General features: G+C 47.5%; 2 protein-coding genes across 4 annotated transcripts in view; one reads left to right on the forward strand and one right to left on the reverse strand.

Moving 5' to 3' along the window:
- CELF3 (CUGBP Elav-like family member 3) overlaps positions 1-4,505 on the forward strand; it is a 90,325-nt gene extending 85,820 nt beyond the window's left edge. For all 3 annotated transcript variants that reach the window (XR_013834045.1, XM_079958216.1, XM_079958217.1), the window contains one exon: positions 2,743-4,505. The gene's annotated coding sequence lies outside the window, so the exon portion shown is untranslated. The remainder of the gene's footprint in view (positions 1-2,742) is intronic.
- Positions 4,506-5,802: 1,297 nt separating this feature from the next.
- On the reverse strand, positions 5,803-27,519 carry LOC307205591 (neuronal acetylcholine receptor subunit alpha-7-like). The gene is made up of 10 exons (XM_079958193.1): positions 27,114-27,519; positions 18,231-18,370; positions 17,978-18,022; positions 17,499-17,608; positions 16,319-16,398; positions 14,448-14,615; positions 12,981-13,175; positions 11,807-11,893; positions 9,777-9,886; positions 5,803-8,300 (listed from the first exon to the last, which is right to left on the reverse strand). Exons 1-10 carry the CDS (start codon positions 27,163-27,165, stop codon positions 7,794-7,796), a joined length of 1,494 nt encoding a protein of 497 aa, XP_079814319.1. The 5' UTR covers positions 27,166-27,519; the 3' UTR covers positions 5,803-7,793.

Genomic DNA, 27,519 nt, shown 5'->3' on the forward strand with positions numbered 1-27,519 from the left:
GGGAGCGCTGCGCAGCGATCCCTCTCGCTGTTCTGGCTTCTGGGATAGCCGCGCAGCCTGCATTCGCTCCATAAGACGCACACACATTTCCCCTTACTTTTTAGGAGGGGAAAAGTGCATCTTATAGAGCGAAAAATACGGTACCCAGTGAAACGGATCAGGAGCTGTTCCCATCACGAACAAGGGTTTTGCAGGAGGGCTTGCAACCCTAGTGATTTGGAGCACAGGTCTGAGAACAGCAGAAAAAGGGGGGGTTGCATCATATTCCACAAGTTCGTGCCCCTCCCCAAATTGCATACATTAGTTTGGGGCAAAGGGAACAGACACAAGTCAACACTTGTGTGGCAAAGGTGATTCTCTCCTCCAACCCTCCCCCCCCCCAAAAAAAAACCACCCTGTGGGCTGTGCTCACAATTCACCCACCCCCTCAACACTCATGGTCCTCTTCCCCATCCTGACCCCCTTTGGACTGCCTGCCTGCCTGACCCACCGCCCTACCCTGTCTCCATCTCTTTGACCTGCTGCATGAACTTCTTTCTCTCCCCCTGGCCCCCTATTATTCATCACTCCCTTCTGCAAACCTATTGGGTACCACTGCCATCCATCCATCCCGGAGATTCCTGATTGGCTGTTCCACGGCAACCGTTGCCGCCTGCGGAATCTCACATCCCGATGTGTTGTTGTGCTTGGCCAGCCGGGCTGTTCTTGTCCATGAGAATCCCCAGCTTCCAAAAAAAGGCCTCTACCTTTTCTTTTCTCGTCGTCGTTCTTGATTGTCGTCGTGGGTTCTTCCCGTGTGTTTGCTTTCTTTCTTTTTGTCGTCATCGTTGGTGTGTGCGTGTGTGTGTCTGTATTTCTAGTTGCTAAGAAATAAAGCATCGTGGGGTGGGGCTCGTGGCCAAGGCTGTGTGGAGGCCGGACCCCCCCAGTGATGGGCTCCACAGGGCGGCGTCTCAACGGGGGTGGGGAGCGAGGCCCATCATCCCGGTCATTTCAAACCACCAGACACGACAGACCCACCCACCCAAAAAAGGAGGGTCGTTTTCTGCTTCCACCGCTCCCATGACTGCAACATTCTTTAAAGAACTTTCTTGAGTGGATTATCGTGGCTACAACCCGGGGTTTTAAGATGGGGGGAAGCCAAAGAGAGTCAAAACCCCATAATATTTAATGCTGTATTGTTTTTAACACTTGATTGGGAGCCCCCCAGAGTGGCTGGGGAAACTCAGCCAGATGGGCGGGGTATAAATATTATTATTATTATTATTATTATTATTATTATTATTATTATTATTTTAAAGCCCAAGGCAGGGGGAAAGGTAGAATAACACGAGGGTTATCTTTAAGACCAAAACAGAGTTCGGGGCAGAGGTTAAGAAAAGGGGGGAATCTTCCCTGACCACAATTTATAGGAGCCAACTGTCTCCTCCAGAGATGCAGGAGGGGTGGAATATGACAACCTGAGAGCAGGGTTCGGCCCACCACTCTCCATAAAAAGCCAAAACTCCGGAAAGTCCCCTAATGGGATCAGGTTCCTCGTCGGCTGCCATCTTGCCATTCTCCGTGGCCTTTGGAGACACGGCAAAATGGCAGAACAGAGCTAATTGGATGGTCCTAAGCGGGTGCTTTGTGCTAGAGGGGGCTCTGTCTGCTGGAATCTTGGGACGGTGTTGGCGGGGAACAGAGGGAAATTTGCCCTGCTTTGTGGGGTGGAGGCAGAGAGGCAGAAAGGAGTAAGAGAGACAATCTGACTCACCATCGGCGCCATTGCCTCGTCCTGCAAATCTAACCACAGGCGTTTTTCTGTGGCTATTCCTAAAAGGTTCTTATTACTATTATTAATATACATTTGCGGAGCGCAAACCAGCTGCCTTCACCCTGGGGGTTTTGTTGGCATTTTTGAATGCAAATCCACCCGATTCGCACCGTCCGAAATGAGACGTGAGCCGAAACGCAGCAATCCTACAAAAATTCGTGCTTCTCCAAACTTTACAGTGCAAAATTCTCCAGCCGTGTCCAAAAAAAGCATATATTACTAGATAGTAGCGTGCACCAAGATGCAAACTTTAGTGTGAATCACACACAAACAAATGCATTCGATTCGTGGAAATCGCTTGCAAAGATGTGCCCGTTGTTAGTCCAAACCTCGCACAACAATGTGTGCGCAATGAAAAATTCACTCCTAACACGAATTTTTGCAAGGCTTTCTCTAAAAGAAATAAAGAATTTGCAAATTGCTGAGGAACACATGGAAAACTGAATTTAAGACTGGGGGAAATGAGAAAGTGATGGAGCATAAATGGTCGGATCCATCCATCCTTACTTGACCGCTCAAAATTTACTAGATGTTTTAATCGTGGCTGCGTTGTTCGGCCAGGGAAGGAATCACGACACGCCCTCAAAACGAGATTTATTGACATACATCCTCTGGCACAGTCAAGGGGGGACGAGGACTCTGGAGGCCAGGGGAGCTTCTTCTGCGGCCCCCCAAGTGGGAAGGAGCTGCAGAAGACGCAGCCTATTCAAACATGGCCGCCTCACCCAGGTTGGGCAGAAATCGAGGGGAAGATTTCGATCCCAGGACTCCACGCAAACCACCCTCCTCTGTCTGCATGTCCTAGGCTTCTGGGCACCTCAGATTCTCTGTGACCCAGCGGCTTTAGCTGGAAAGAAAGACGTTTAATATATATATCTCTGTTCTTTTTCTGTTGTTTGTTTCCCCTTCTCTCTCTCTCTTTCTAGGTCTGGAGCTTACTGGAGGAACAAAGCCCCCTTGATGTCTCCCCCTTCCCTCCTGCCCCCTTCCTCTCTTCCTCTGCTCTTCTTCCTCCTCGTAGATAATAGGAAAGCCACTGGCTCTCTGAGATCGAGGGGCACCGATTTCCTCACTGGCCGGAGACCCGGAAGATCCCCCTTCAGCTGCGCCAACCAAGCCCCTCTTTGAGGACGGGATGAGTGATGAGACGGGCTCACTATATATCTCTCTATATATATATATCTCCCCTTCTGCCAGCCACAGGGCTTTCCCCACTCCCCACTCCGTCCACTCCAATCCTTGCCCCCTCCCTCCCCCCAACCCAGCCAAGAAGAACTGCATTGTGGGAACCGAAGTCACCAAGACATGCAGCTCAAGAAAGCCCTGCTTAGAATAATAATTTAAAAAGCAAGATTCAAGGCGGAAGGAAATTTAGGACAAGGCAAACTTGGACAGAAGAAACGCCAAGACAGATGGACTCAGGACCAAACCGGAGAGGAACCCAGCCTCACCTTTGGGGTCCTCAGCCCTTTTGCTCTTGCACTGTTAGGGTGCAGCAACCTAGGGACTTGGGGGGGGGCTAAGGAATGGGCCAATATAGGGGTTTGCGGGCAGCTTGTGGGCCTCCGATAATCCACTCTCCACCCAATTTCTTACACCGATCCAGGCAACCTCTCAGGAGGTGAGAAAAAGCTTTGCTCAAACGGAAAGGTTGGTTTTTTGGGGACCATGCAGGCCAGTGTAAAACAACCCAAGCCCAAAGGAGCTCTGCACAAGTCGCTGCCCTGAGAGTGCCTCCTCAGGAAATCTCAGACCAGGGCCTCATACAGGGGTGCAACAAGGCAGCCTCCCCTGCAAGTAGCTTTTTTGGGAGAGGTGGGGGGTTCTGTTGGATACTTGCCGCTGCAAATATCAGCAACCTGCCCACCATTTAGGAGTGGAAACCTTTAAACATACAATGCAGATTAAATGGGTCGGTGCCGGTATTTTGCAGATACGCTGCTGTTTAAAGCCACAGGAGCACTGGTGGAAATGCAGCCGTCCTCATCCTAAAGAAACAGCCTGTCCAGACCCTCTCTCCCCACCGGGCTTTGAAAGAGCATGTCATTATATTCCCCCACCCCCGGAAACAACAACCCCAAAACCGCTCTCCCTGTTCTCTTCTCCTGGAAACTTTATCGCCACCCGTCGTATCGGCGTTTGGGGTGGATGGATCAGAGCGGAAACTTATATTTTTTCATATCAAAGGGAAATGTGCCTCTCCTCCACCCCCAAGTATCTTGGTATTGCCATTCAGGGATCCAGAAATGCTTCGAGGATGGAGGAAACCTCAAAGAGGAAGGAGGGGGTCAAAATAACCCAACAACTGGACGAGCAAACTTTTTGTTATGAGCCTAAGATGGCATGTGAGGCTCCGGGGACCCCAGACGAAGTGATTAAGACAGAGAAACAAAAACTTGAAGGCTTTTCTGGTTGTGTTAGGAGAGGGCCTCTCTGGAGGAAGAGCCACATGCAAACCTGAAATTAAACCCGAACTCTTTTGGCCACCGTTTCCTGCCAGCTTCCCTTTGGGCAACACAGTCTGGCTGATGTAGGAGAGCCTTTCAAAGCAGGACACTAAAAACCACCCAGTGGGGAAAATGGAAACACCTGGTCTTTGAGTATCCGGCCAGCCAGAACTGGAGGGCAATGGAAATGTGATACTCCTTCGCGTTGTCATTCAGCGTATCCCTCACAAGATGAGCAGAGACAGCCTATGCCCCATAAAGAGGCCGGCTGCAAGATCTCTGGGTTGCCCACCTCTCCAAATCAGCCCCAACTCTCCAAATCAGCCGCGAGGTTGCTGCCAAAACTTCCCAGCATTCCTGAAGCCACCTGCATCCATTTCGGCCAAGAGATCTTTTGGATTGACCACATTTTCTGCCAGCTGTTTCACAGCTAATCTTTCCGCTCATCCCCCTCCCGCCATGCGAATCCATTCTTTGGTTTCTCGGAGAGGGCGAAAGAAAGGCCAAAAAAAAATCTCTAGAGAAACCAGACCTTAGCCTTCGTATCTCCATATCCAAACATGTGAGGAGGGCCAACTGCAGTTTTATACACCCGGTTGTCGTGCAGGGCCATAACACAGAGCTGCTGTCCAGACCTTGTTTGTTTGGGTGGTGATCCGAGGGCACGGAACGGACTCAACGCTCGCCGAGAGGGCAAGTCAAAGGATTCTCACCAAAGCTGGATCTCCAAACACAGGGTGTCTCTTCCTAAGTTAAGCTCCTTGCTTACCAGAAATTCCCCATTCTCGGTACTGACTGAATTACCCATTCCTTATCTTTCTGCTCTATCAGACACCAGACCCAAAATACTTCTCTTCCCTTTCTGCTTAAACACACCCCACGCTCACTCTCCCCTCTTGAGTAGATTGGTGTGTGTAAAGTTAACCCAACAAGCCCAGAGACCAAAACCTACTCATGACTCTTCCGCCTGCCCCCACTGCAAAACAGAAGGTCTTTGTCCCTCCTTGTCTTTATTTTTACCTATGTCTCCCCTAAGGATGGAGGGCTGGGGATATCAAACCATAATCTCTCTCCCTCCGTGCTCAGAAACCTCTCATGCTCACAAGCGCTCTGAAATCAAGGTTATATACCATGAGGAAGGAAAGAGAAGAAAAAAGAAATATATGTTTACAAGTCTCTTTTGCTGATCCAGTAATTGTAAATAATTCCATTGCGATTAGCTGCAATTAAATTTTAAAAAAGGGTTTCCTATCCATCACCATGTTAACTTTTCTGATTTTAGAGGATTTTTAAATCTTTTTCTTTCTTTCTTTCTTTCTCTTTCTCTCTCTGTCCCTCTCTCTTTTTCTTTTCTTTTTCCCTTCTAGGGAGGTGGGAGGTGGGTTTACTACTTGGACATTTTATTTAGAAGGAGAAAAGGAAAAAAATGAGGAAAAAAATAAAGAAGGGGGGAACCCCCAAAATCAGAAGAACTTTTAGTAATGAGGAATTTTAAGAAAAACGAAGAGTTGGATTATATGTTTCAGACAATATCAGTGCTTAAGTTATTGATTATTTATTGCCACTTTTAATAATTTAATTTTTTTCTGTCTAAATAAAATTAAATGAAAAGCAAATCCAATCTATGTTGCCCTCACTTAGAGGTACTGCAGTAGTTACGAAAAGTTGTGAAAAGAGTAGAGAAAAGGTGTACTTGATTTGGCTAACATTCGCTGCCATCCTGGGAAGGCAAGTGTTAAAAAAAATACATTTATATATATGCCACCATAAATGGTAACACACTATACAGGGGGGGGGGGGTCAGAAAGATCACAAACAAACCATCAAAATGGAAAGATACCCCCTCTTCCTTTTGGCACGACATTTAGCAATGTCTTGTTAACATACACAAAACTGTGAACATGCGAATGTTCATAGCATTGCCTTTCGAAGTGAGAAGATTGGTACTGTATGACACAATAAAAACATTCCCACATTCAGTGAATCTGAACCTCGTCCGTTGCAAAAACACTTTCATAAACTTCACTGCATCCTTTGACTTCATAGCAGACCCTGGCAAGAGGGTACCTTGGCATGTTCCCATTTTACAGCCTAGGAAAACTGAGGCAAAGAGAGTGACCGTGTGGCCTTGGCTCAAGGCTGCTGTGGCAGGGCTTGAATCCCTGGCCACGATCCAGCACAGGATGTGTACACACAAAGACATGTGAATTGATTTAGTTTCCTTTGCTATAAAAGGGTCTCTACGAAAACCTCCTCCGGGGTTTATAAACCAGGTCAGGGCTCCCAAACTGATTTGGGAGTTCCAGGAAGTGGCCCATGTTTGCTTGGTTGTCCCAAGAACGGAAGGGAAATGGAGACAGCAAATGCAATTGGTATTTGCTGCTGCTGTTGGTCTGCAAACGACACAAGACCGATTAACACACCATTTGCTCTGTGTTTCATTTTCACCGAAATGCACGGGGCCGAGCGTAACATAACGCCGGGGTAATTCATTACATATATTATGTAATTTCGCCACAGCAGGCAGCGAGACAGATAACCAATTCTTTGGCGGAAGACGAACTGCAGCAGAAGGGAAACGGCGCTGCGTGCGGCAGCAACGGGGCAGGACGGAGAATGAGGCCTTTTTGACATCCATGGCGTTCAGGCTCAAATAGGCCCCTCTCAGAAAAACAATGAGTGGTAAATTCTAGAGGAAGTTTGAATTGAAACATAGCTGTCAACCGTCCCTTATTTGGTGGGACAGTCCCTTATCCCAGCACCGTGTCCCGCTGCTGTCCTGGGTTGATGATATCCCGTAAATTTCCCGGGTTTCAAAGGAAGCAGCTCCTCTCCCTCCCTCCCTCCCTGCCGGCCAGGGAGGAGGGAGGCTCCAACTGTGTTGCTTGGTTGCGTTGCTCACCCAATAAGGAGTCTAAGAACGACTGGGGGGTGGAGCTTGCCTGCCTTGTGCCGATCAAATTGGTCGCGTTGCCTGGGGACTCGCCTTTGCTCTGCACTTCCCAGCGGAGAGGGGACGGTGGTTTCCCTTGCTGCATCCCCTTTGCCGGGTTGCTGCGCTGTGGGAACCACCGCTTGAGGCTTCGTTTGGCTGCTGGCTGAGCTTTCTGCCTTTGGCTCGGAGGGGCTCAGAAGTTGAACATACCTGTGCTGGGAAAATCCCTTATTTTGGCTGCTGATCCCTTATTTTCGAGGCTGCTGGCCCCTTATTTTCAAATCTGTAAGTTGACAGCTATGATCTGAAATCCTTCAGGGTGAGTGTTACGGACTTGGCGTGCGGGACAGGGGTGTCGGTACGGTGTCCGTTTGGTCCTCCAGATGAGCACACAGAACTCGGCAGGACAGCGTTCACAAGTGGGTCGGAAGTCCTGGCCGGTTGTCCTCAATTGTCCCGGATACTCCTCGCCGGAAGCCCCTAGCAACATCCTGCCGCTAGGGAGGGAAGCCATGTTAGAAAGACCTGTCCTGCTGCGAGGGGAGTACGCCAAAACCTAGGCATCGGGGAAACCTGCCGTTTTGCGGGCTTAAGGTCACAGGAAGTCCTTTGTGATGGCCTCGGGGAAGTTGGGTGCGGCCATAAGGATGCCGATGGAGCAGACGATGTGGACCAGAGCGAAGGTAACCAGGCACAGCCGGTCCAGGACGGCCGCCGCAAACTTCCACTGGCTGCAGGCGGCCTGGGCGGCGTCGCGGCCCCGAAAACACTGAGCCACATAGTGCAGTTCCTCCAGGATGCGGCCCAGCTCGGGGGTGGCAAGCAGTTCCTCAGGGCTGGAGGACGGCAGCTCCGGTGATGGGAGGAACGGGCGCGGCACATCGGGGGGCTTGGCCGGGAGCAGCGCCACGGGGTAGGCGAGGTTGCCGTTGGCCAGCGCCACGGGGAGACGGGCCTGCTGGGTTGGCGTGCCGCTGCCATCGCTGCTGTCCGAGCTGCAACTCAGCAGGCTGGGGGCGCAGTGCGGGCGCCCCACCGGGTCCTCGCCAGGTTGGCGCATGCGCAGAAGCCAGGCTCCCCACTGCAGCACCACCACCTGGACCTGCGTGGAAACAGCAAGACGATAAGGGAGAGGGAATGGAGTTTACGGGCGAGGGGAAACGGGGACCCCGTTTATTACAGGACCAAGAAAGGAGGGAGGGCCCACAAGGGAAGGGAAGAAAGAGCGGATCATCAGGGGGAGGTCAACAACAACTCGGAAACCAATAAATGCTATTGGGCCAAGTTCCCACCATAAATCTCAAGCACTAAGATACCATTTGGCTTCTCCCAAAGAATTCTGGGAACTGTCATTTGTTAACAGTGCTGTGAGTTGGTCGGATGAGCTACAATTCCCAGAATCCCCTGGAAAGAGGGGGTGGTGGTTTCATTTTTTGTAATAAATTGCTATTCAATTTTCAAAAATTTGACATGCACGCTTCCATACGTAAGACATTTTTCCATATTCCATGGTGTTTTTATTTCTCCCCTTCTGCCTCACAAAACCTTTTCTCTTTTATACCATCCCATCCATACTGCATTCTCCAGTTCCTCCCGTTGCTCATATTTCAAATCCTGCTTGTGAAGTTCATCATGAGTTAAATACAGTCATACCTTGCGTTGAAGTTGCTTCAGGTTGAGCGTTTTCGGGTTGTGCTCCACGGCGACACGGAAGTAACGAAACGTGTTACTTCCGGGTTTTGCCGCTCGCGCATGCGCTCAAAATGACCTCAGACACATGTGCAGAAGTGACAAATCGCGACCCGCTCAGATGCAGGTTGTGTTTATTTCAGGATGCGAACAGGGCTCCAGAACGGATTCCGTTCATATCCAGAGATACCACTGTAGTCCAAAAAGTGTTTCCGGCCTTCCACAAAGCGATCATCGCTAGATTCTCTTAATCTGGCTGTTAAACTTAGCCAGTTCTACATCATCCACCACCTCACTTCCCCATTCTTTGGTGGGATCTTCCATTTTTGTGCGTAGTGAATCCTAGCCGCTGTTGTTACATACGTGAGAAAAGAGGGATGGATGCTTAACCACTCTTGGAATTGTAGCTCTCTGAGGGGAATAGGGTCTCCTAGCAACCAGTCTCAGCACCCGTCACAAACTACAGCTCCCATGATTCTCTGGGGGAAGCCATGACAGTGTTTATGGTGGGATCTTAGTGCTTTAAAAGGAATGCCGCAGAGCCAGAGAAGGAGAAGTTTAAAGTGTTAAAATCGAGATGTGGAAAATATGGAAACAATGAGGAGAAGCAGGATTGAGGTTTGGAGATATGCTTCAAGGTCCAGATTATGGGAATCCCCAAAAAATTAATAACTATAATTTGGATGATAATTTGGTCTTTTTTATTTTAGTTCTTTATTTTTATTGGATTATGGTTTGATATGTTAACTGGATGTTTTTTATTAGAAAATTAATAAAAATGATTTAACAAACATAAAAGGAATGCTGTGAATGTTGCCTACGCTGGATACAAGGCGCCACGTGATAAACAAAGCAGCGATTCTGAAAACGGATTTTTAAAAGCGCTTACCCATCTCGGCATGCAGCCGCCGTCCGGGTCGTGATGGTGGTACTGGAGCACAAAGACTGTCGCGACCACAGAGAGGCTCACCATGCCCATCGTACTGGCAAAGTATTGTCCTAGAGGCAGAGAGAAAGGGCTCAGAGGATTCTGAAGTTGACATCAGGAAGGGTGGGCAGATCTTGCAGGATCACACCCTGCCTGATTCACACTTCCTGAATCAAAACGCTAACCAGCGAATCCCCCCGAAACTTCTTGCAAACAAAATATGTACGAAAATGCATATGTTAGGGGGAAAGTTGCAGGAAAAGGAATACATTTTCCTGAGAACAGCATACAAAAATGCAACGGCTTGGGGGAATTTGCTTGCAAAATTGTGTATATTCGAAGATGTGCAGCAAAAAAAAAAATGATTTGTGCTTCCTTTTTAAAAACCAAAAACGACACAGTGGCAAGCTGAAAACTGGAAAATGAGAAACTGGAATTGACAGGTTTGGCGCTGTGGGTTAAACCACAGAGCCTAGGACTTGCCAATCAGAAGGTCGGCGGTTCGAATCCCCGCGACGGGGTGAGCTCCCGTTGCTCGGTCCCTGCTCCTGCCAACCTAGCAGTTCGAAAGCACGTCAAAGTGCAAGTAGATAAATAGGCACCACTCCGGCGGGAAGGTAAACGGCGTTTCCATGTGCTGCTCTGGTTCGCCAGAAGCGGCTTAGTCATGCTGGCCACATGACCCGGAAGCTGTACGCCGGCTCCCTTGGCCAGTAAAGCGACATGAGTGCCGCAACCCCAGAATTGGCCACGACTGGACCTAATGGTCAGGCGTCCCTTTACCTTTACCTTTTATTCTGGGACGCGGGTGGCACTGTGGTCTAAACCACTGAGCCTCTTGGGCTTGCTGATCAGAAGGTCGGCGATTCAAATCCCTGCGACGGGGTGAGCTGCCGTTGCTCGGTCCCTGTTCCTGCCAACCTAGCAGTTCAAAAGCTCCTTAATATACATAAAGGTAAAGGGACCCCTGACCATTAGGTCCAGTCGGTTTAACCCACAGCGCCACCCGCGTTAGGAGCAGTAATAATCAGTAATATCCAAGGCAACACGATGACCAAGTACAACAATGCAATATCAATATAAACTCTTTATATAACCTATGCGGAACACAGAACAATATGAAAAACCAAATAAACAGAATCTCATAAATCTCTGAAAGCAAGTCTTATAAGTCTCTGAAAGTCTTTGTGGGCTATGAAAGTCTCTGAGAGAAGCAATGGGTCAGATTCTTATCTGATGAAAACAAGCTGTTTTAGCTTTGTTTTATGACGTCCAACGCTGCCGAAGTGGTCGGCAAACAGATGCAGTGAACAGTAATTCCAGATATGTTTTGTAGAATTCCTCTTCAGTACAGCAGAAAGATACAGAAATGCTTCATAAACCCATCTACCGTATTTTTCACTCTATAAGACTCTCCAGACCACAAGACGCACCTAGTTTTTGGAGGAGGAAAACAAGGAAAAAAAATATTCTGAATCTCATAAGCCAGAACAGCAAGAGGAATCACTGTGCAGCGAAAGTAGCAATCCCTCTTGCTGTTCTGGCTTCTGTGATAGCTGCGCAGCCTGCATTCGCTCCATAGGACGCACACACATTTCCCCTTACTTTTTGGGAGGGAAAAAGTGAGTCATAGAGCAAAAAATACGGTATATATGGCGAATGGAATTGTATAACAACAATATCTATAGAGCAGTGGTCATACAGTAATGTAACATAACAAGACTTATAAGACTTACTTTCAGAGATTTATGAGATTCTGTTTATTTGGTTTTTCATATTGTTCTATGTTCCGTATAGATTATATAAAGAGTTTATATTGATATTGCATTGTTGTACTTGGTCATCGTGTTGCCTTGGGTATTACTGATAATTGTTTGCAACACTGGGGTTTAATTGTTTGGCTCCATCACATTTAGGAGCAGAGAGCACAATTGAGGTCGGCCCATCCCTGGGCAAACCAATCCATCTCCCGATCTCCCTCCCGTACATACCTATGAGCGGAATGGAGTCAGAGGTGGCCGGCATAACCTCCGCCACGAGAAGCATGAAGACAGTGAGCGAGAGGAGAACGGTGATGCCTGTCAGGGGGGAAAACAGGCTGTTATTCCACTGGGTTTGGAGGAGCGTCTAAGTGAGAGAGGCAAAAACCAACAACAACCCAAGGAAAATCTGCCAGGAGGCTCAGCTGCCTTGTCCACACTTCTCTGCCTCAGTCCTTCTTTCTGCAATATGGGTACAACAAACACCGACCTTCCTCATGGGGCTGTTGTGAGAATCCACTCAGATAATATCTGCAAAGGGCTTCAAACGCCGGGGCTTCTGCTAGGTCAGGCACCCCCAAACTCGGCCCTCCAGCTGTTTTGGGACTACAACTCCCATCATCCCTAGGTAACAGGACCAGTGGTCAGGGTTGGTGGGAATTGTAGTCCCAAAACACCTGGAGGGCCGAGTTTGGGGGTGCCTGGCCACTGGGCCCATCACCTCCTGGCAAATAGAAGGGGAAGAAATGGAGGCAGTGAGAGATTTTACTTTCTTGGGCTCCATGATCACTGCAGATGGTGACAGCAGCCACGAAATTAAAAGGCACCTGCTCCTTGGGAGAAAAGCAATGACAAACCTAGAGACATCGCCTTGCAAACAAAGGTCCATCTAGTTAAAGCTCTGGTTTTCCCAGTCGTGATGTATGGAAGTGAGAGCTGGACCATCAAGAAGGCTGATTGCCGAAGAATGGATGCTTTCGAATTCTGGTGCTGGAGGAGACTCTTGAGAGTCCCATGGACTGCAAGAAGATCAGACCTCTCCATTCTGAAGGAAATCAGCCCTGAGTGCTCACTGGAAGGACAGATCCTGAAGCTGAGGCTCCAAGACTTTGGCCACCTCATGAGAAGAGACGACTCCCTGGAAAAGACCCTGATGCTGGGAAAGATGGAGGGTGCAAGGAGAAGGGGACGACAGAGGACGAGATGGTGGGACAGTGTTCTCGAAGCTACCAGCATGAGGGAGGCAGTGGAAGACAGGGGTGCCTGGCATGCTCTGGTCCAAGGGGTCACAAAGAGTCAGACACGACTAAACGACTAAACAACAACAAAAGCGCTAGGTAGCGGAAGGGGGGAACCACACAGGCAATAGTTAGCGTAATTGTTTGGCTTGAATTGTTCTGCTTACCCAGGGAAATCTTCTCTCCGGAATCAGCTGGCAGAAGAAAGACCAGGAAGGTCATGGCCGAGAGGAGGAGGCAAGGAACCAGCATGTTGAGGGCGTAATAAAGCGTTCGGCGCCTCATGGTGACCGCAAAGGTGACGTCCAGGTAGGGCTCCCGGCAGCATTCGTAGAACACTTTGTTCTGACTGCCAGGCACACCTGTAGCAGGTGAGGAGGAAGAGGGAGTCAGCGTACGCCAGAGAATCAATCCGTTTTGGTTTCTTCCTGTTTCTCATGGGGTTGGTTTTTTTGCCCCCCCAGCCTGAGGTCCCATTCTCCTCCACATGCCCACATCAGTTTGCAAACTTGCATTTTCAGAAGTCCTGCCGCACACCATTTTTACAAAGCGATTTCCTAATACATTTTTTTTTGCACATTATATGCGTTTCTATGCACGCTTCACCGCAGTATATGCATAAATATCATAAATATCGCTCAGCTGGAGAAGCGCATTTCAAAATTCAGAGAAGTGTGAATTTGGGAGGGTGGCTTTGTTTAATTCATGTATTGGCTTGGAAAGTGTGGATTTGGTCAGTTTGGGTTTAAATGAGAGATCAATTGAATTTCTCCCCCCATTTCGGAGTTGCTGAGCAACAGTAGATGGTCTAACGGCATTCCAGAGATCTGTGTGTGCAGGATGAGGTCCATTGGCCTCTGGTACCCTTTACAGGGAATTTTCACAAGTATGATTTGGTCGTGCCAGTCTAAGAAATCTGTCCCAACTGACACCCCTCTCATTCACTCAAGTCTGCAAGGCCCAGGACTTCCTTTGTACCAGGCTTCATATATATGCATTTATGTGCATGTTTTACCTGGGCAGATGCAATTTTGTGCTCCCGACTTGGCTGTAAAACTGCCCTGCTAAGTTCAAATTCAGAAAGATAGCTGTGTTCCAGTTTGCACTGTTTTTCAAAAAGTGTGAATGAGGCAGGTATGCCTTTAAATGAGAACAAAGCTGAATTCCTTCCCCCAGCCCTAGCCGCAGGATCCCTATTTTTTATTTTTATTTTTTGCAGAAATAAAGCATTTTATTTCTTAAATTTGTCATTAGTGCAATAAGTCCTAAACAAAAAAATTAGTATTTTACATGTTCACAGGTAATTTAGCAAAACATCTTTTTGAAGTCCATTAGTATTAGTATTATTATTATTATTATTAAATGAAAGGTAAGGCAAATAAAAATCCGCCACTGTTCTTGGTCCAAGCTAGTCAAACCTAAAAACAAACGATTCCCTATACATACTGTTTAAATACATTTGTTTCTGACAAGCACTTAAAAATGACATTCCACAACAAAACACAGTTACAGAATTGCTCTCTTCTTAAGATGCTCCCAGGTTTCGCAGGAGCCCTATTGTTTAAAATAATAATAAACCCAACCTCACAAGGACTAGGAGCTTGGCGCTGGGTTTGCTGGAGGCTCCGCCTTACCCATGAGATCCCACTCGCCATTGGCCACGTAGCCAGAGGTGTCAGTCTCCAGCATGCGCAGGTCGAGCAGCCAGCCGTCGTACGTCCAGGAGCCAAACTTGAGGTCACACTTCTGGGTGTCGAAGGGGAACCAGCGGACGTCGATTCGACAGGTGCTTTTCAAGATGCCTGGGGCAGGGGGAAGGGGCCAAATGAGCCACACCAAGGTTGTTGTTGTTGTTGTTGTTGTTGTTATTGTTATTGTTATTACCAACAGAAATTATATACGTAGCCAAAATGCAATGAAAAAGACAGGCTGAAACAAGGACTTATGACAGGGTGCCCAAACTTTTGATAATTTCACCCAAAAGTTGTTGAACTTTTTTTAAGGATTGAAGTTGCTGAGCTTTTTTAGGATTTTACCCCAGGACATATACTGCCACGGGGGCCGGATTAAATCGACCGGCGGGCCAGATTAGGCCCCCAAAATGGACTTTCGACATGCTGGTTTTGACCTGCTACAAAAAAACCTAGAAGTCGTCAGCAGGGGGAGCTCTAATTTAACATTTACCGTAACTGTTGTAATCGGCAATATAAATGCTTCAAAGCCCCCCAGTATTTTGGAGATTTCTGAATAGGGATTCAGACCCTCGGGAATGGGGAGGGGCTGGATGTACATTTCCAAAAGATAAGTTTAAAAACAAATAAACTAAAACCTACATACAGCAACAGTGTTTTGTGTTGTATAGGCTCCTATGATGTAAGTCATGGGCCCCCAATCATTTTAAGTTAGAGCTTAATAATTATTTCACTATTAATATACTTCTTCTTAATTGTATTTCAGTTCAACAGTTGCCATATTTTCCCCTCTATAAGATACCCCCATGTATAAGACGCCCCCTATTTTGGGGGACTCCCATTTAAGAAAATGGGGGGAGATACTATCAGTGTATAAGACGAGCCCAGATTTTGAACATTAGTTTAGAGTAAAAAAAACATAGTCTTATACACAGAAAAGCATGGTATGTTGATGAAATACATATTTTGTGATGTGCAAATGGCTCTAGATACCTATTAGATCCATAAATGACCATATAGCATATATTCAAAAAACAACAACAAAAAAACGACATTTGTTGTTGACAAAGGACAGCTGGACATATAAAAGGCCCATTACCATCAGAAGCTGAGGGCCTCATCCAGCCTAAATCCGGCCCTGAATGATCTGCACGTAGCCAGTTGGGCAAGCTATAAGGGCATAGCTGTCAACTTACAGATTTGAAAATAAGGGATCAGCAGCCAAAATAAGGGATCAACAATTACTTTGATAAAATACATATTTTGCTGCATGCAAATGGCTTTAGATACCTTTTAGGTCCATCAGTTACCATATAGCACATATTCAACACACAAAAAACAGCAACAATTTGTTGTTGACTAAGGACAGCTGGACATATAAAGGGCCCCATTACCTTCAGGAGCTTATTTAAGGGACATCATCAATAAACGACAGCAGCAGGACATGGCGCTGGGATAAGGGACTTCCCTGCCAAATAAGGGACGCTTGACAGCTATGCATAAGGGCTGGCTAGCCATAAATTGGATAGTTGTGGGTAGTGTTTCTTTGAAGTTCCTGCACGGACTGATCGACCACAAACTGAGGCTACATTTTGCCGCTTTTTTAGGGCTTCCAAGTGGCAGATTGAAGCGCTCGCTTGGGATGTATATATTGCTTGCTGTTTAGAATAAAATCCTTCATCTTCTCACTCCCTTGTGTTTTGTATGACTTCTGAATCCCGTTTTAAAAGAACCACCTTGCCTTTGGCAAAAGACACCACTTTCCCGCTATGTGGCACCAAATCCACCTCTGGATCTCTCCGTCTGCCTCTCACCTGGGGGGAGCCACTGGCAGTAGCCGCTGGAGTTGACCAAGATGTTGGTGTGGAACGTGGAGTCAAACTCTTCATTGGCACTGGGGAGGGAAAGGATAAGGGGAGGGGAAGAGTTGAAGAAGCTCAGTGAAATCAGATTTCATTCCTTTATATATCATCGCCCCCAAACCCCTTAGCTACTCTACACGTCCAACAACATGTGATAAAATCTACCTTCCCATTTTTACATTTCCTTTACATTTCCAGCACATACCTGACTCTGACATACATTTTTGCTAGTTTACTTGGCATCAAGTATCATCCAGAGATCATCATTACGTAGTTTTCCTTCAATTTTCTATGTTAAGCATGTTAAATCAGATTTCTTTCTGGTTGCTTCAACTGATCCATCAGAGCACGTAAAGCAGGGGTAGGCAAACTAAGGCCCGGGGGCCGGATCCGGCCCAATCGCCTTCTCAATCCGACCCGTCGGAATCAGCATGTTTATACATGAGTAGAATGTGTCCTTTTATTTAAAATGCATCTCCGGGTTATTTGTGGGGCACAGAAATTCATTCATTTCCCCCAGAAAAAACATAGTCCGGCCCCCCACAAGGTCTGAGGGACAGTGGACCGGCCCCCTGCGAAAAACGTTTGCTGACCCCTGACGTAAAGGCTTGTGTGACAGTCCTGTGCTAGGACTGGGGAACCACTCTGGGTAGCTCCGAAGTCTAGGCACAAAGCCTCTTGAGGAATGAAATTCTCTTCCTCTCCTTCCAGGGATAAGCTGGTACCAGGCGGGCTTCACTGGGGAGAGCGTTCTGCAAAGCTGGAGCCAACACCAAAAAGGCCCTGCCACCTTGGTGCCACCCTCTGGACCTCCCTCAGAAGGGGGCATCCATCTGTGAGTCCAGGGAGGTTTGTGTCGGTGGGAGCAATCCGAAAAGAGATTGCTCCTTACAAGTCCTTACAAGGTTTCATTCTCTAGCTCAGGGGTCGCCAACGCGGTGCTCTCCAAACTCTGAACTGCAGCTCCCAGCGGCCCTAGCAAGCCCAGCCAGGGATGGTCAGAGCTGTGGTCCAGCTGCCTTTCTGAGTTCCTTGACCACTGGTTGACTTGGCCACCTGGCTCTTGTAGAAGCCCAACTTATTACCCACCCAGCGAACACCACCAAATATCCCAGCTACAAGCTTCTCCCACCTGTTGTACAAAAGGATGTCGGGCTTCCAGACTTGGTTAGCGGCAAACCGCAGGGTCTTCACGCCGGGGTATTCCGATTCATTCCACTGCAAGTAATGGTCGTACCAGTACTGGGAAGGTGAGAAAAAGCAGCGTTGATGGGACCCTGCCAATGTTTAGTTCGGTTAGGGATAGGGATAGGGTGTTGCTGCTGTTGTTCAAGGCAAAGTTGCCAATATTTAAGGGCCCGTTTGTCCTCCCACCCCAGATGAGCTAAATCTGAAGCAACACGATGCATTGCAATAGTTACCACTACTTGGCGGGGAAGCAAGCTAAGCTTTGCAAGAGCTCAGCTGCAACAAACAAAAGTAGCAAGCAAAGTGAGCTTTGCAAGAGGTAAGCTGCTAAGATCAGAAGCAGGGCTACTGATACAACGCAGTCGATGCCGCGATACAACAGGTACATCTGCTTTCTCTGCCCCCCGTAAGCCATGACCTTACCATCTGGAGCCAGACATTGGTGGTCAAAACTTGGTTTTTCTCATCCTGCAAAAAAAAGGGGGAGGGAAATGTTAAAGGCTTAGGAATGAGGCATTAAGGAACTTCAGAGGGCAAATAAGGAGGCAAAGATTTCTAGTGCATAATGTACAGGTCCCCACGGAAAACCCCAAGATGGACAGGGGAGAGGAAGGGGAAAGTGATATATTCGTAGTGCATTGTTTCCATATAAGCCTGTCCAGGCTCAGGATCTTACCACATCCATGATCTGCATGAGGCTCAGGGTGAAGTGGACGGTTATGGGCTGTGCGTCATCTCCCACCGGCCTTTCCAGGGGGGTATAATTCTCCATCAAGGCTTTCAGTAGCTGCCGCTGGTAGACGCCTCCTTGAGAGCCTGCAAATCACAGAGGGGCATGAGAAAATAATAATAATAATAATAATTTATTATTTATACCCCTCCCATCTGGCTGGGCCTCCAACTGAATATCCAACCGAATACAGTGGTGCCTCGCAAGACGAAATTAATTCGTTCCGCAAGTTTTTTCTTCTTGCGAGTTTTTCGTCTTGCGAAGCACGGTTTCCCATAGGAATGCATTGAAAATCAATTAATGCGTTCCTATGGAGACCGCTTGCCAGGCTGGCGGTGCGGAGAAGGGCTTTTCTCCCCACCGCAAGCCTTCAGGACAGGTACGGGAACAGAGGGGAAGGCGCGCAGCGCTTCTCCTCTGTTCCCGGGGCTTGCGGTGGAAGGAGGGTTTTCCTCCCCACGCCAACATTCAGAACAGCATTCTGAAAGTTGGCGGTGGGAAGGAAAACCCTCCTCCCACCGCAAGTCTTCAGGACAGCCATCCGAAGGCTGGCGGCGGAAGGAGGTCTCTACGCCCCACCGCCAGCCTTCGGAGGAGGTCCGAGGACAGTGGGGAAGACGTGCTGCGCTTCCCCGCTGTCCCGGAGATTTCCCTATGGGCTTTCATCTTGCGAAGGAAGCCCATAGGGAAATTCGTTTTGCGAAGCGCCTCCAAAACGGAAAACCCTTTCGTCTCGCGGGTTTTTCGTCTTGCGAGGCGTTCGTCTTGCGGGGCACCACTGTATTAAAAACAATACAGCACCAGACATTAAAAACAGGGCTGCCTGCAGTTGTTTTTTTAAAGTAAAATACCGTATTATTTGCTCTACAGGACTCACTTTTTCCCTCTAAAAAAGTAAGGGGGAATGTGTGTGCGTCTTATGGAGTGAATGCAGGCTGCGCAGCTATCCCAGAAGCCAGAACAGCAAGAGGGATCACTGCTTTCACTGCGCAGTGATCCCTCTTGCTGTTCTGGCTTCTGAGATTCAGAATATATTTTTTTTTCTTGTTTTCCTCCTCCAAAAATTGTGTGCGTCTTGTGGTCTGGTGCGTCTTATAGAGCGAAAAATACGGTAGTTGTTTATTGCCTTGACATCCGGCTTGTGGGTTTCAACAGGATTATTATTATTATTATTATTATTATTATTATTATTATTATTACTATTTACACCCCGCCCATCTGGCTGGGCGTCCCCAGCCACTCTGGGCGGCTTCCAACAGAATATTAAAATACAATAGTCTATTAAACATGAAAAACTTCCCTAAACAGGGCTGCCTTCAGATGTCTTCTAAAAGTCTGGTAGTTGTTTTTCTCTTTGACATCTGGTGGGAGGGCGTTTCACAGGGCGGGCGCCACCACCGAGAAGGCCCTCTGCCTGGTTCCCTGTAACTTGGCTTCTCGCAGAGAGGGAACCGCCAGAAGGCCCTCGGCGCTGGACCTCAGTGTCCGGGCAGAACGATGGGGGTGGAGACGCTCCTTCAGGTCTACTGGACCGAGGCCGTTTAGGGCTTTCAAGGTCAGCACCAACACTTTGAATTGTGCTCAGAAACGTACTGGGAGCCAATGATGATCTTTCAGGCCTGTCTAGTCCAGTGTCCTGTTCTCACAGTGGCCAACCAGATTGCCTGTGGGAAACCGGCAGGCAGGATTCGAACACAAGATCCACTCTGCCTTCCTGAGGTTTCCAGCACCTGGCCTTCAGAAGCATCGCTGCCTCATTTGGACACAGACCTCAGCCATGGTGGCTGTTAGGCATCGACAGCCCTCTCCACTTCCCAGAGTGGTTTGCCAATCCCTCCTTCCCAAGGAACTCTGGGAACTAGAAGCCTCTTAATAACTCTCAGAACCCTTAAACTACAAATCCCAGTATCCTTTGGGGGGAACCCATGACTATTTAAAGGGGTACGGTTGTGGTTTTAAATGCATGGCGCAGATGGGGACCTGGTATATCTTGAACCAAAGAGAATGAAGAGGATCCCTTTCACTGTTAGTTCATTGTAGGACAGGCTGTTGGAAAATGTACTGTAATAAACAAAAATCCTGCCCTTATTCCCTTACGGGGGACACAAGAGCCCTTATAGTCTTTTGTAGGTTCTCCATCGGTAGGAGAAAATTATAGAGGCCAACCAGAGAATATCTTTATTGAGCTGTTGCAACAGGGTGCTCCCCTCACACGCAGGAAAGGAGGAGGACCCAGAGCCAAGGTGTGCCTGCCCTTATATAGACATTTTAAATTGCCCGCCCTGGAGTCCAAGACCACCCCCAGAAACATCATACCTACATCACAGAAAGGGCAGTCTACAGCAGAAATCTGAGTGCTTTGTTTACCTCCTGTCTGACAGGTTACCTGTTAATGCTTACTTGATTGGATACCCTGGGGAACCTGGCCAGTCCTTTGTAATGATAAATACTTAGTTCCTGAGCCAGGTCACAGGCTCACCCTATTCATATACAGACATACCCTTAAGACAGGATTTGTGAAAGAAAAGGCTTTTCCATTTTCCTTTGACTTTGCAGAGAAAACATTTGGTCAGTTTGGGAGTCAAAATGGTTCCAGGGCTGTTTCCCTGTGCTGCTTCAGACATGCGGTTTATATATTTATGTACGTGTTTGCTTGGTACATTTATGAACCTTTATTACATATATAAGACCTTCATTTTTTTATTTCAGTACCAAATGCAGCAGAGCGAGCATTTATGCTGAGACAGCGACCCTCGTGAAAACAGGAGTGTTTCAAATGCACGAGTCTGCTCCTGTTTCCACCTCTCGTGTGCGTCTGGTTAAGTCGTTTTGTCCATTTTACTGGTTCATGGTTTTTCTTCCTTCCTTGGGGCGACAGGGGTGTTGTGAGTCTTGTCTCCCGGGGCTTCTTCTTCCATCTCCGCCTGGCTCCAAATTTTCACTGCCTTGGGCGATGGCTGCAGGGCATCCGTGAGCTTCTCTGCTTGTCATTCGCTGCTAGCAGAGTCTTGAAGCTGCCGCAGCGGCAAACGAGCCTCTTTGGGCCTGAAGCTTTAAACGAAGCCGAAGATTGGAGGCTGCGAAAACTGTGGAGCTGAAAGCCTGGATCGCTGCTTTGTTTAGAACAGGCAATGAGCTCGGAAGCTCAGGAAGACCCCAGTTCTAAACTCGACTCCGATCGCATCGTTGTCGCCACTGTTATTGTTTTGTTTCTAATTCAGCTATTCATTTCGCTTTCCAAAAGCCGTGACCCCTCTACACATGGTTACCTGGAATAAGCAGGGATTACTCTCAAATGTGTGTCTTAGACGCGGGTGGTGCTGTGCGTTAAACCACAGAGCCTAGGGCTTGCTGATCAGAAGGTAGGCGGTTCGAATCCCCGCGACGGGGTGAGCTCCCGTTGCTCTGTCCCTGCTCCTGTCAACCTAGCAGTTCGAAAGCATGTCAAAGTGCAAGTAGATAAATAGGTACCACTCCGGCAGGAAGGTAAACGGCGTTTCCGTGCACTGCTCTGGTTCGCCAGAAGCAGCTTAGTCCTGCTGGCCACATGACCCGGAAGCTGTACGCCAGCTCCCTTGGCCAATAAAGCAAGACAAGCGCTGCAACTCCAGAGTCAGTCACTACTGGACCTATTGGTCAGGGGTCCCTTTACCTTTTGTTGTTGTTGTTTAGTCGTTTAGTCGTGTCCGACTCTTCATGACCCCAAGAACCAGAGAATGCCAGGCACTCCTGTCTTCCACTGCCTCCCGCAGTTTGGTCAAACTCATGCTGGTCGCTTCGAGAACACTGTCCCACCATCTTGTCCTCTGTCGTCCCCTTCTCTTTGTGCCCTCCATCTTTCCCAACATCAGGGTCTTTTCCAGGGAGACTTCTCTTCCCACGAGGTGGCCAAAGTCTTGGAGCCTCAGCTTCAGGATCTGTCCTTCCAGTGAGCACTCAGGGCTGATTTCCTTCCGAATGGAGAGGTTTGATCTTCTTACAGTCCATGGGACTCTCAAGAGTCTCCCCCAGCACCATAATTCAAAAGCATCCATTCTTCAGTAATCAGCCTTCTTTATGGTCCAGCTCTCACTTCCATACATCACTACTGGGAAAACCAGAGCTTTAACTATACGGACCTTTGTTGGCAAGGTGATGTCTCTACTTTTTAAGATGCTGTCTTAAGATGCCTTTACCTTTTACTTACTGTCAAATGTGTGCAAAATCAGTTACTGATAGAAAACATGTTACAGGCGCACACCTTTGCCACACAGGCCTGCTTCTGCCTATATATTTTTCTCATCACTCGGTGCAGTCATGGCATGGGGATTTTACACAGGGGATGATGCAAGCCAGCTGGTACCCTGGGAAGGGAGTCCCATAGCTCAGTATTAGAGCAGAATGGACCTAGTTCAAGCCCTGGCATCTCCAGGTAAGAACTTAAGAGCCTGCAGGATGAGGCCAAGGGCCCACCTAGTCCAGCATCCTGTCTCACAGTGGCCAAGCAGATGTCCCAATGGGAAACCAACCAAAGCAGGATTCGAACACATGAGCAACTCTCCCCTTCTGCAATTCCCGACAATCGGCAGCCAGAAACAATCCTTTGTCTGGCCATCAAGGAAGAGCAGTCTGATCCTCCATGAATATATTGAATTTTCCTTCAAAGCCATCCAAACTAAAAAGCCTCAATGGTATTTATGTTTGTGGCTACAGCAGCAAGGATTCTCTGTGCACAGAAATGGAAGGAGGAGGGAAAAGAGCCTCGAAAGAAGAACGGTTGATGAAAATCTTGGAATACACAGAGACACAAATTTAGAAGCCTTTAAAGAAGGCTGGAAAACCTTTTCTAGCCGATATAAAAAGTTATTTCCCCTATGCGAAGGCCACAGCAGGGTTTGAAGTGTAATAAAACAGAAGAATATATTAAGAAACATGTTAAGGAGGATGAAATTAGGTAAGACGGAAGCTTTAAACACAGTTGTATGTAATTTGGGTTGTAAACATCGACGTCAGGTGAGCAGGGAGCCACTAGTTTTGTTGAACTGGAATATAACTGTTGAGTAACAAGTGTAACTTTAAAGATGGAAAAAGGATAAAATATTATTATAAAAAAGCCATCCAAACTGGTGACTTGGAGATTTCCCTTGATGCAAGGCAGCAGGTTATCAGTCACAGTTTGTTGTTGTTGTTTAGTCGTTTAGTCGTGTCCGCCTCTTGGTGAGCCCCTGGACCAGAGCACGCCAGGCACTCCTGTCTTCCACTGCCTCCCGCAGTTTGGTCAAACTCATGCTGGTCGCTTCGAGAACACTGTCCCACCATCTCGTCCTCTGTCGTCCCCTTCTCCTTGTGCCCTCCATCTTTCCCAGCATCAGGGTCTTTTCCAGGGAGTCTTCTCTTCTCATGAGGTGGCCAAAGTCTTGGAGCCTCAGCTTCAGGATCTGTCCTTCCAGGGAGCACTCAGGGCTGATTTCCTTCAGAACGGATCGGTTTGATCTTCTTGCAGTCCATGGGGCTCTCAAGAGTCTCCTCCAGCACCAGAATTCAAAAGCATCCATTCTTCGGCGATCAGCCTTCTTTATGGTCCAGCTCTCACTTCCATACATCACTACTGGGAAAACCAGAGCTTTAACTATACGGACCTTTGTTGGCAAGGTGATGTCTCTGCTTTTTAAGATGCTGTCTAGGTTTGCCATTGCCTTTCTCCCAAGGAGCAGGCGTCTTTTAATTTCGTGACTGCTGTTACCATCTGCAGTGATCATGGAGCCCAAGAAAGTAACCTCTCTCACTGCCTCCAGGGATAAAGAGGTGTTGACTGCTTTTCCTTAGGACATCCCTATTTCCCTTGGAGAAATATTGGAGGGGATGGAGATATCTGACCACGGAGCCATCTGAGGGCAATCGTCCGTGGGGAAGTTTTTAAAAAATGTTTAATGTTTTATTATGTTTTTTAATATACGTATTGGAAGCTGCCCGGAGTGGCTGGGGCAACCCAATAAGATGTGTGGGGTATAAATAGTAAAATTATCATTATGGAATGGAACGTCCCTACTTTCATCGGAGAAATATTGGAGGGTGTGGAAACAGTCTTCCTCAGGTAGCTGCAGACTCCTTCCTTGGAAGTTTTTAAACAGAGGTTGGGCGGCCGTCTGTCACGGATGCAATACTTAAGATTCCTGTGTTGAAGGGGGGTTGGACTAGATGACCCTCAAGGACCCTTCCAACTTTTTAGAGAAAATGTTAAGTGGTGGCACGATAAAAGCATATAAAATTACACATGGCACAGAGAAAGTGGGAAAGCTTTTTAGAAAGGTTATTCCAAAGGTTATTTAAAAAAATAATGTTTGGAATAACCTTTCTAAAAAGACCAGAAGCAATTCAGTTAAGTATTGTTGGCAGGGACATCCCGAATGCCTTTAGGGAGATATTTTTATATGCAACGGCTGCAGCTCAGAATTTGGTGGCAAAGGGGTGGAAGGAAGAAGACGCCCCGACAATAGCGGATGGCAGTACAAGCTACAAAAATTTGCTGAAATGGCGCAGTTGACAAATAGCCTGAGAGGCAATTCAAAACAAAAATTTATGGAAAAGTGGGATAGGTATATGTTCAAAAATACAGTAAAGGTTTGCTATCTACGTTGGCATTCGATTGACGTTGGGGAGAGACTGAGCTGAGAAAGAAGACCAAGGGTACATATTGATACAGGAATGTATTAGATAAAATGTAAAGAAATATGCAATAATAAGAGTACATTCATTTGATAGACAGGAAGTCCAAAGTGTTGGTATAGATATGATTTTGGAATAGTTTTTTGCCCTTTTTCCTTTCTTTTAGTATATAAACTTTGTATACATGTTGAAAATTATAGTAAAATAAGCCTTGTGATGTAATATGATGATGTTTACCGATGTGATGTAAGAACTTTAATAAATAAATAAAATTCTAAATAAATAAATCAAAGAGAAAGTGGGTAAAGCTTTTCTCCTTCCCTCACAGCCCCACAGACACCCAAGGAAGCGGGACATAGAAGGAAGCTTGCGATGCGCTTATGATCCCAGGAAGGGGACAGTCTGGCCCCTGTGGATTGCCTCCAGCCCCCCGGGAGTCAGAGGGTGCACTGCCTCTGAACATGGATGCTCCAGGGATAAAGAGGTGTTGACAGGCCCCTTTCCTCTTCATACGCCTTTCCCTGATCCCTTCTGAAAGGCGTCTCAGTCCCTCGGCCGCCAGAACCTGCAAATCCCATAAATAAATTAAGCGCCGCTGAGGCTGAAGCAATCTCCATTCCTCCTGCATTCAGAATCTACCTTCCTGCCGATTTCAGAAAACGCAAACCTCCAGTACAGTGGTACCTCGGGTTAAGAACTGAATTCGTTCTGGAGGTCTGTTCTTAACCTGAAACTGTTCTTAACCCGAGGTACCACTTTAGCTAATGGGGCCTCCTGCTGCCGCTGCTACAAGATTTCTGTTCTCATCCTGAAGCAAAGTTCTTAAGCCGAGGTAATATTTCTGGGTTCACGGAGTCTGTAACCTGAAGAGTCTGTAACCTGAGGTACCACTGTATCTTGTATTCTAGAAATGTACATCCAGGTGTTTTTTTTCATTCTGGAGGTCCGTTCTTATCCTGAAACTGTTCTTAAACTGAGGTACCACTTTAGCTAATGGGGCCTCCCGCTTCTGCTGTGCCGCCGGAGCACAATTTCTATTCTCATCCTGAAGCAAAGTTCTTAAGCCGAGGTAATATTTCTGGGTTAGCGGAGTCTGTAACCTGAATGAAGCATCTGTAACCTGAAGCATCTGTAACCTGAGGTACCACTGAATCTTGTATTCTGGAAATGTACATCCAGCTGTTTTGCTTAACTTTGCTTAAGGCTAAGCAAAGTTCTTAACCTGAGGTACTATTTCTGGGTTAGCGGAGTCTGTAACCTGAAGCATCTGTAACCTGAAGTGTCTGTAACCTGAGTTACCACTGTCTTGTGAGAGGTTGGGATGGAAGAAACAGCCTTGCTGTGCAGTTTCCCACACACCCACTATTGACACAACAACACACACACACACACACACACACACACACACACACAAACCGGCAGATCCATCCTGGAACAAGACGGAGGGAGGCGGGTGCAAAAAGGATGAGGAGACGGACCCCCCTTTTAACTTGAGACCCTAAACGAAACTGACAAGGCAGCCTGGCCATTCTCCCACCTTCAGAAGAAATGGAGGCTATGTATGAAATTAAACTCAGCAAGCATGAAATAAGCTAAGCAGTGGTAGTGGGGGGTAAAGGGGAAGGAGGGGGAGTTGGAAAAGCTAGACGACCCAGTCCAATTTGCTTTTATTCCTGCAAAGCATAAAAGCCGAGGAGAGAAAGGGAAAAAATTAGGTTTTATAGGAGGGGGAAAACCAACCCAGGCCCCAATTCATCTCCCTCCGTAAGGACAGAAAACAGAGAGGGGTTTCGTCCTGACTCCGGCTTGAAATCTTAGGGCAGAAAGTGGGTTTTTCCTGACATCCTGGGAGATCATCTAGTCCTAAAACACTAAAAGATCTCGCAGTTTATAGGGGGGAAGACAAAAGCTTTCCTTTTGGAAAAACACCAGACCTGTTTCAAAGCCCTGGGAGATTTGAAAATGTTCCAGGCTTGCTTTTTATCTCTCATCCAATCCATCCTGCAAAATCCTTCTTGAAAACAGCTGGAGATATGCTTCTCTCTGCCTTTTTCTGAGGTTTTGGGTTTCTTGTGTTTCATGGCAGGGAAAAGAAATGAGGGGTATTTTTTTTGCATACCTGGTCAGGGGAGTGGTGGAGGGGGAAGAGAAATGGGGGCACAGAAAATAAAGAGAGGAAGTTACCTTGGAAGAGAAGGAAGATGCTGAAGGCACAAATCCGGGCAGAGGGTTCCATGTCCGCAACCGGATCGCGGAAAGGAAAAGGGGCGATGGGAGACCCCCCAAGCTGGTGCCAACTAGTCTGCTTTCCTCATGGCGCTCTGTACTGGCTCAGCGGAGGACGCGCAGCTCACTCACCGAGGGAAACAGCAAGAATCTTTATTTAGAAGAGGCTGGGGAGGGGAAGGAAAGAGGAGAATGAAGCATCATCATTGCCCACTGGATGCTTTTCAGCTCTCATTAATTCAATCATTTCAGTGCTGTTTTGGCTGGAGAGATTTTAAGAGCCACATGAGCACTTTAGAAGGTCAGCGTTAATGGGACTTAGAAGGGGCATTAATTTCATGGCATCTCTCTCTCTCCCTCTCTC

The sequence above is a fragment of the Podarcis cretensis genome (genome assembly GCF_951804945.1).
Source record: "Podarcis cretensis genome assembly, chromosome: 16".
In the NCBI taxonomy this organism is placed as follows: domain Eukaryota; kingdom Metazoa; phylum Chordata; class Lepidosauria; order Squamata; family Lacertidae; genus Podarcis; species Podarcis cretensis.

What these genes read in the sequence shown, in the direction of transcription:
- LOC307205591 (XM_079958193.1), bottom strand. Translation starts at nt 27,165, where the DNA reads ATGGAACCCTCTGCCCGGATTTGTGCCTTCAGCATCTTCCTTCTCTTC. An exon ending in CCAATGTCTGGCTCCAGATG is followed by an intron (nt 17,609 to 17,977) that starts GTAAGGTCATGG and finishes TCACCTTCCCAG; the next exon opens with TACTGGTACGACCATTACTT. An exon ending in CGGAGAGAAGATTTCCCTGG is followed by an intron (nt 11,894 to 12,980) that starts GTAAGCAGAACA and finishes CCCCCCTGACAG; the next exon opens with GCATCACCGTTCTCCTCTCG.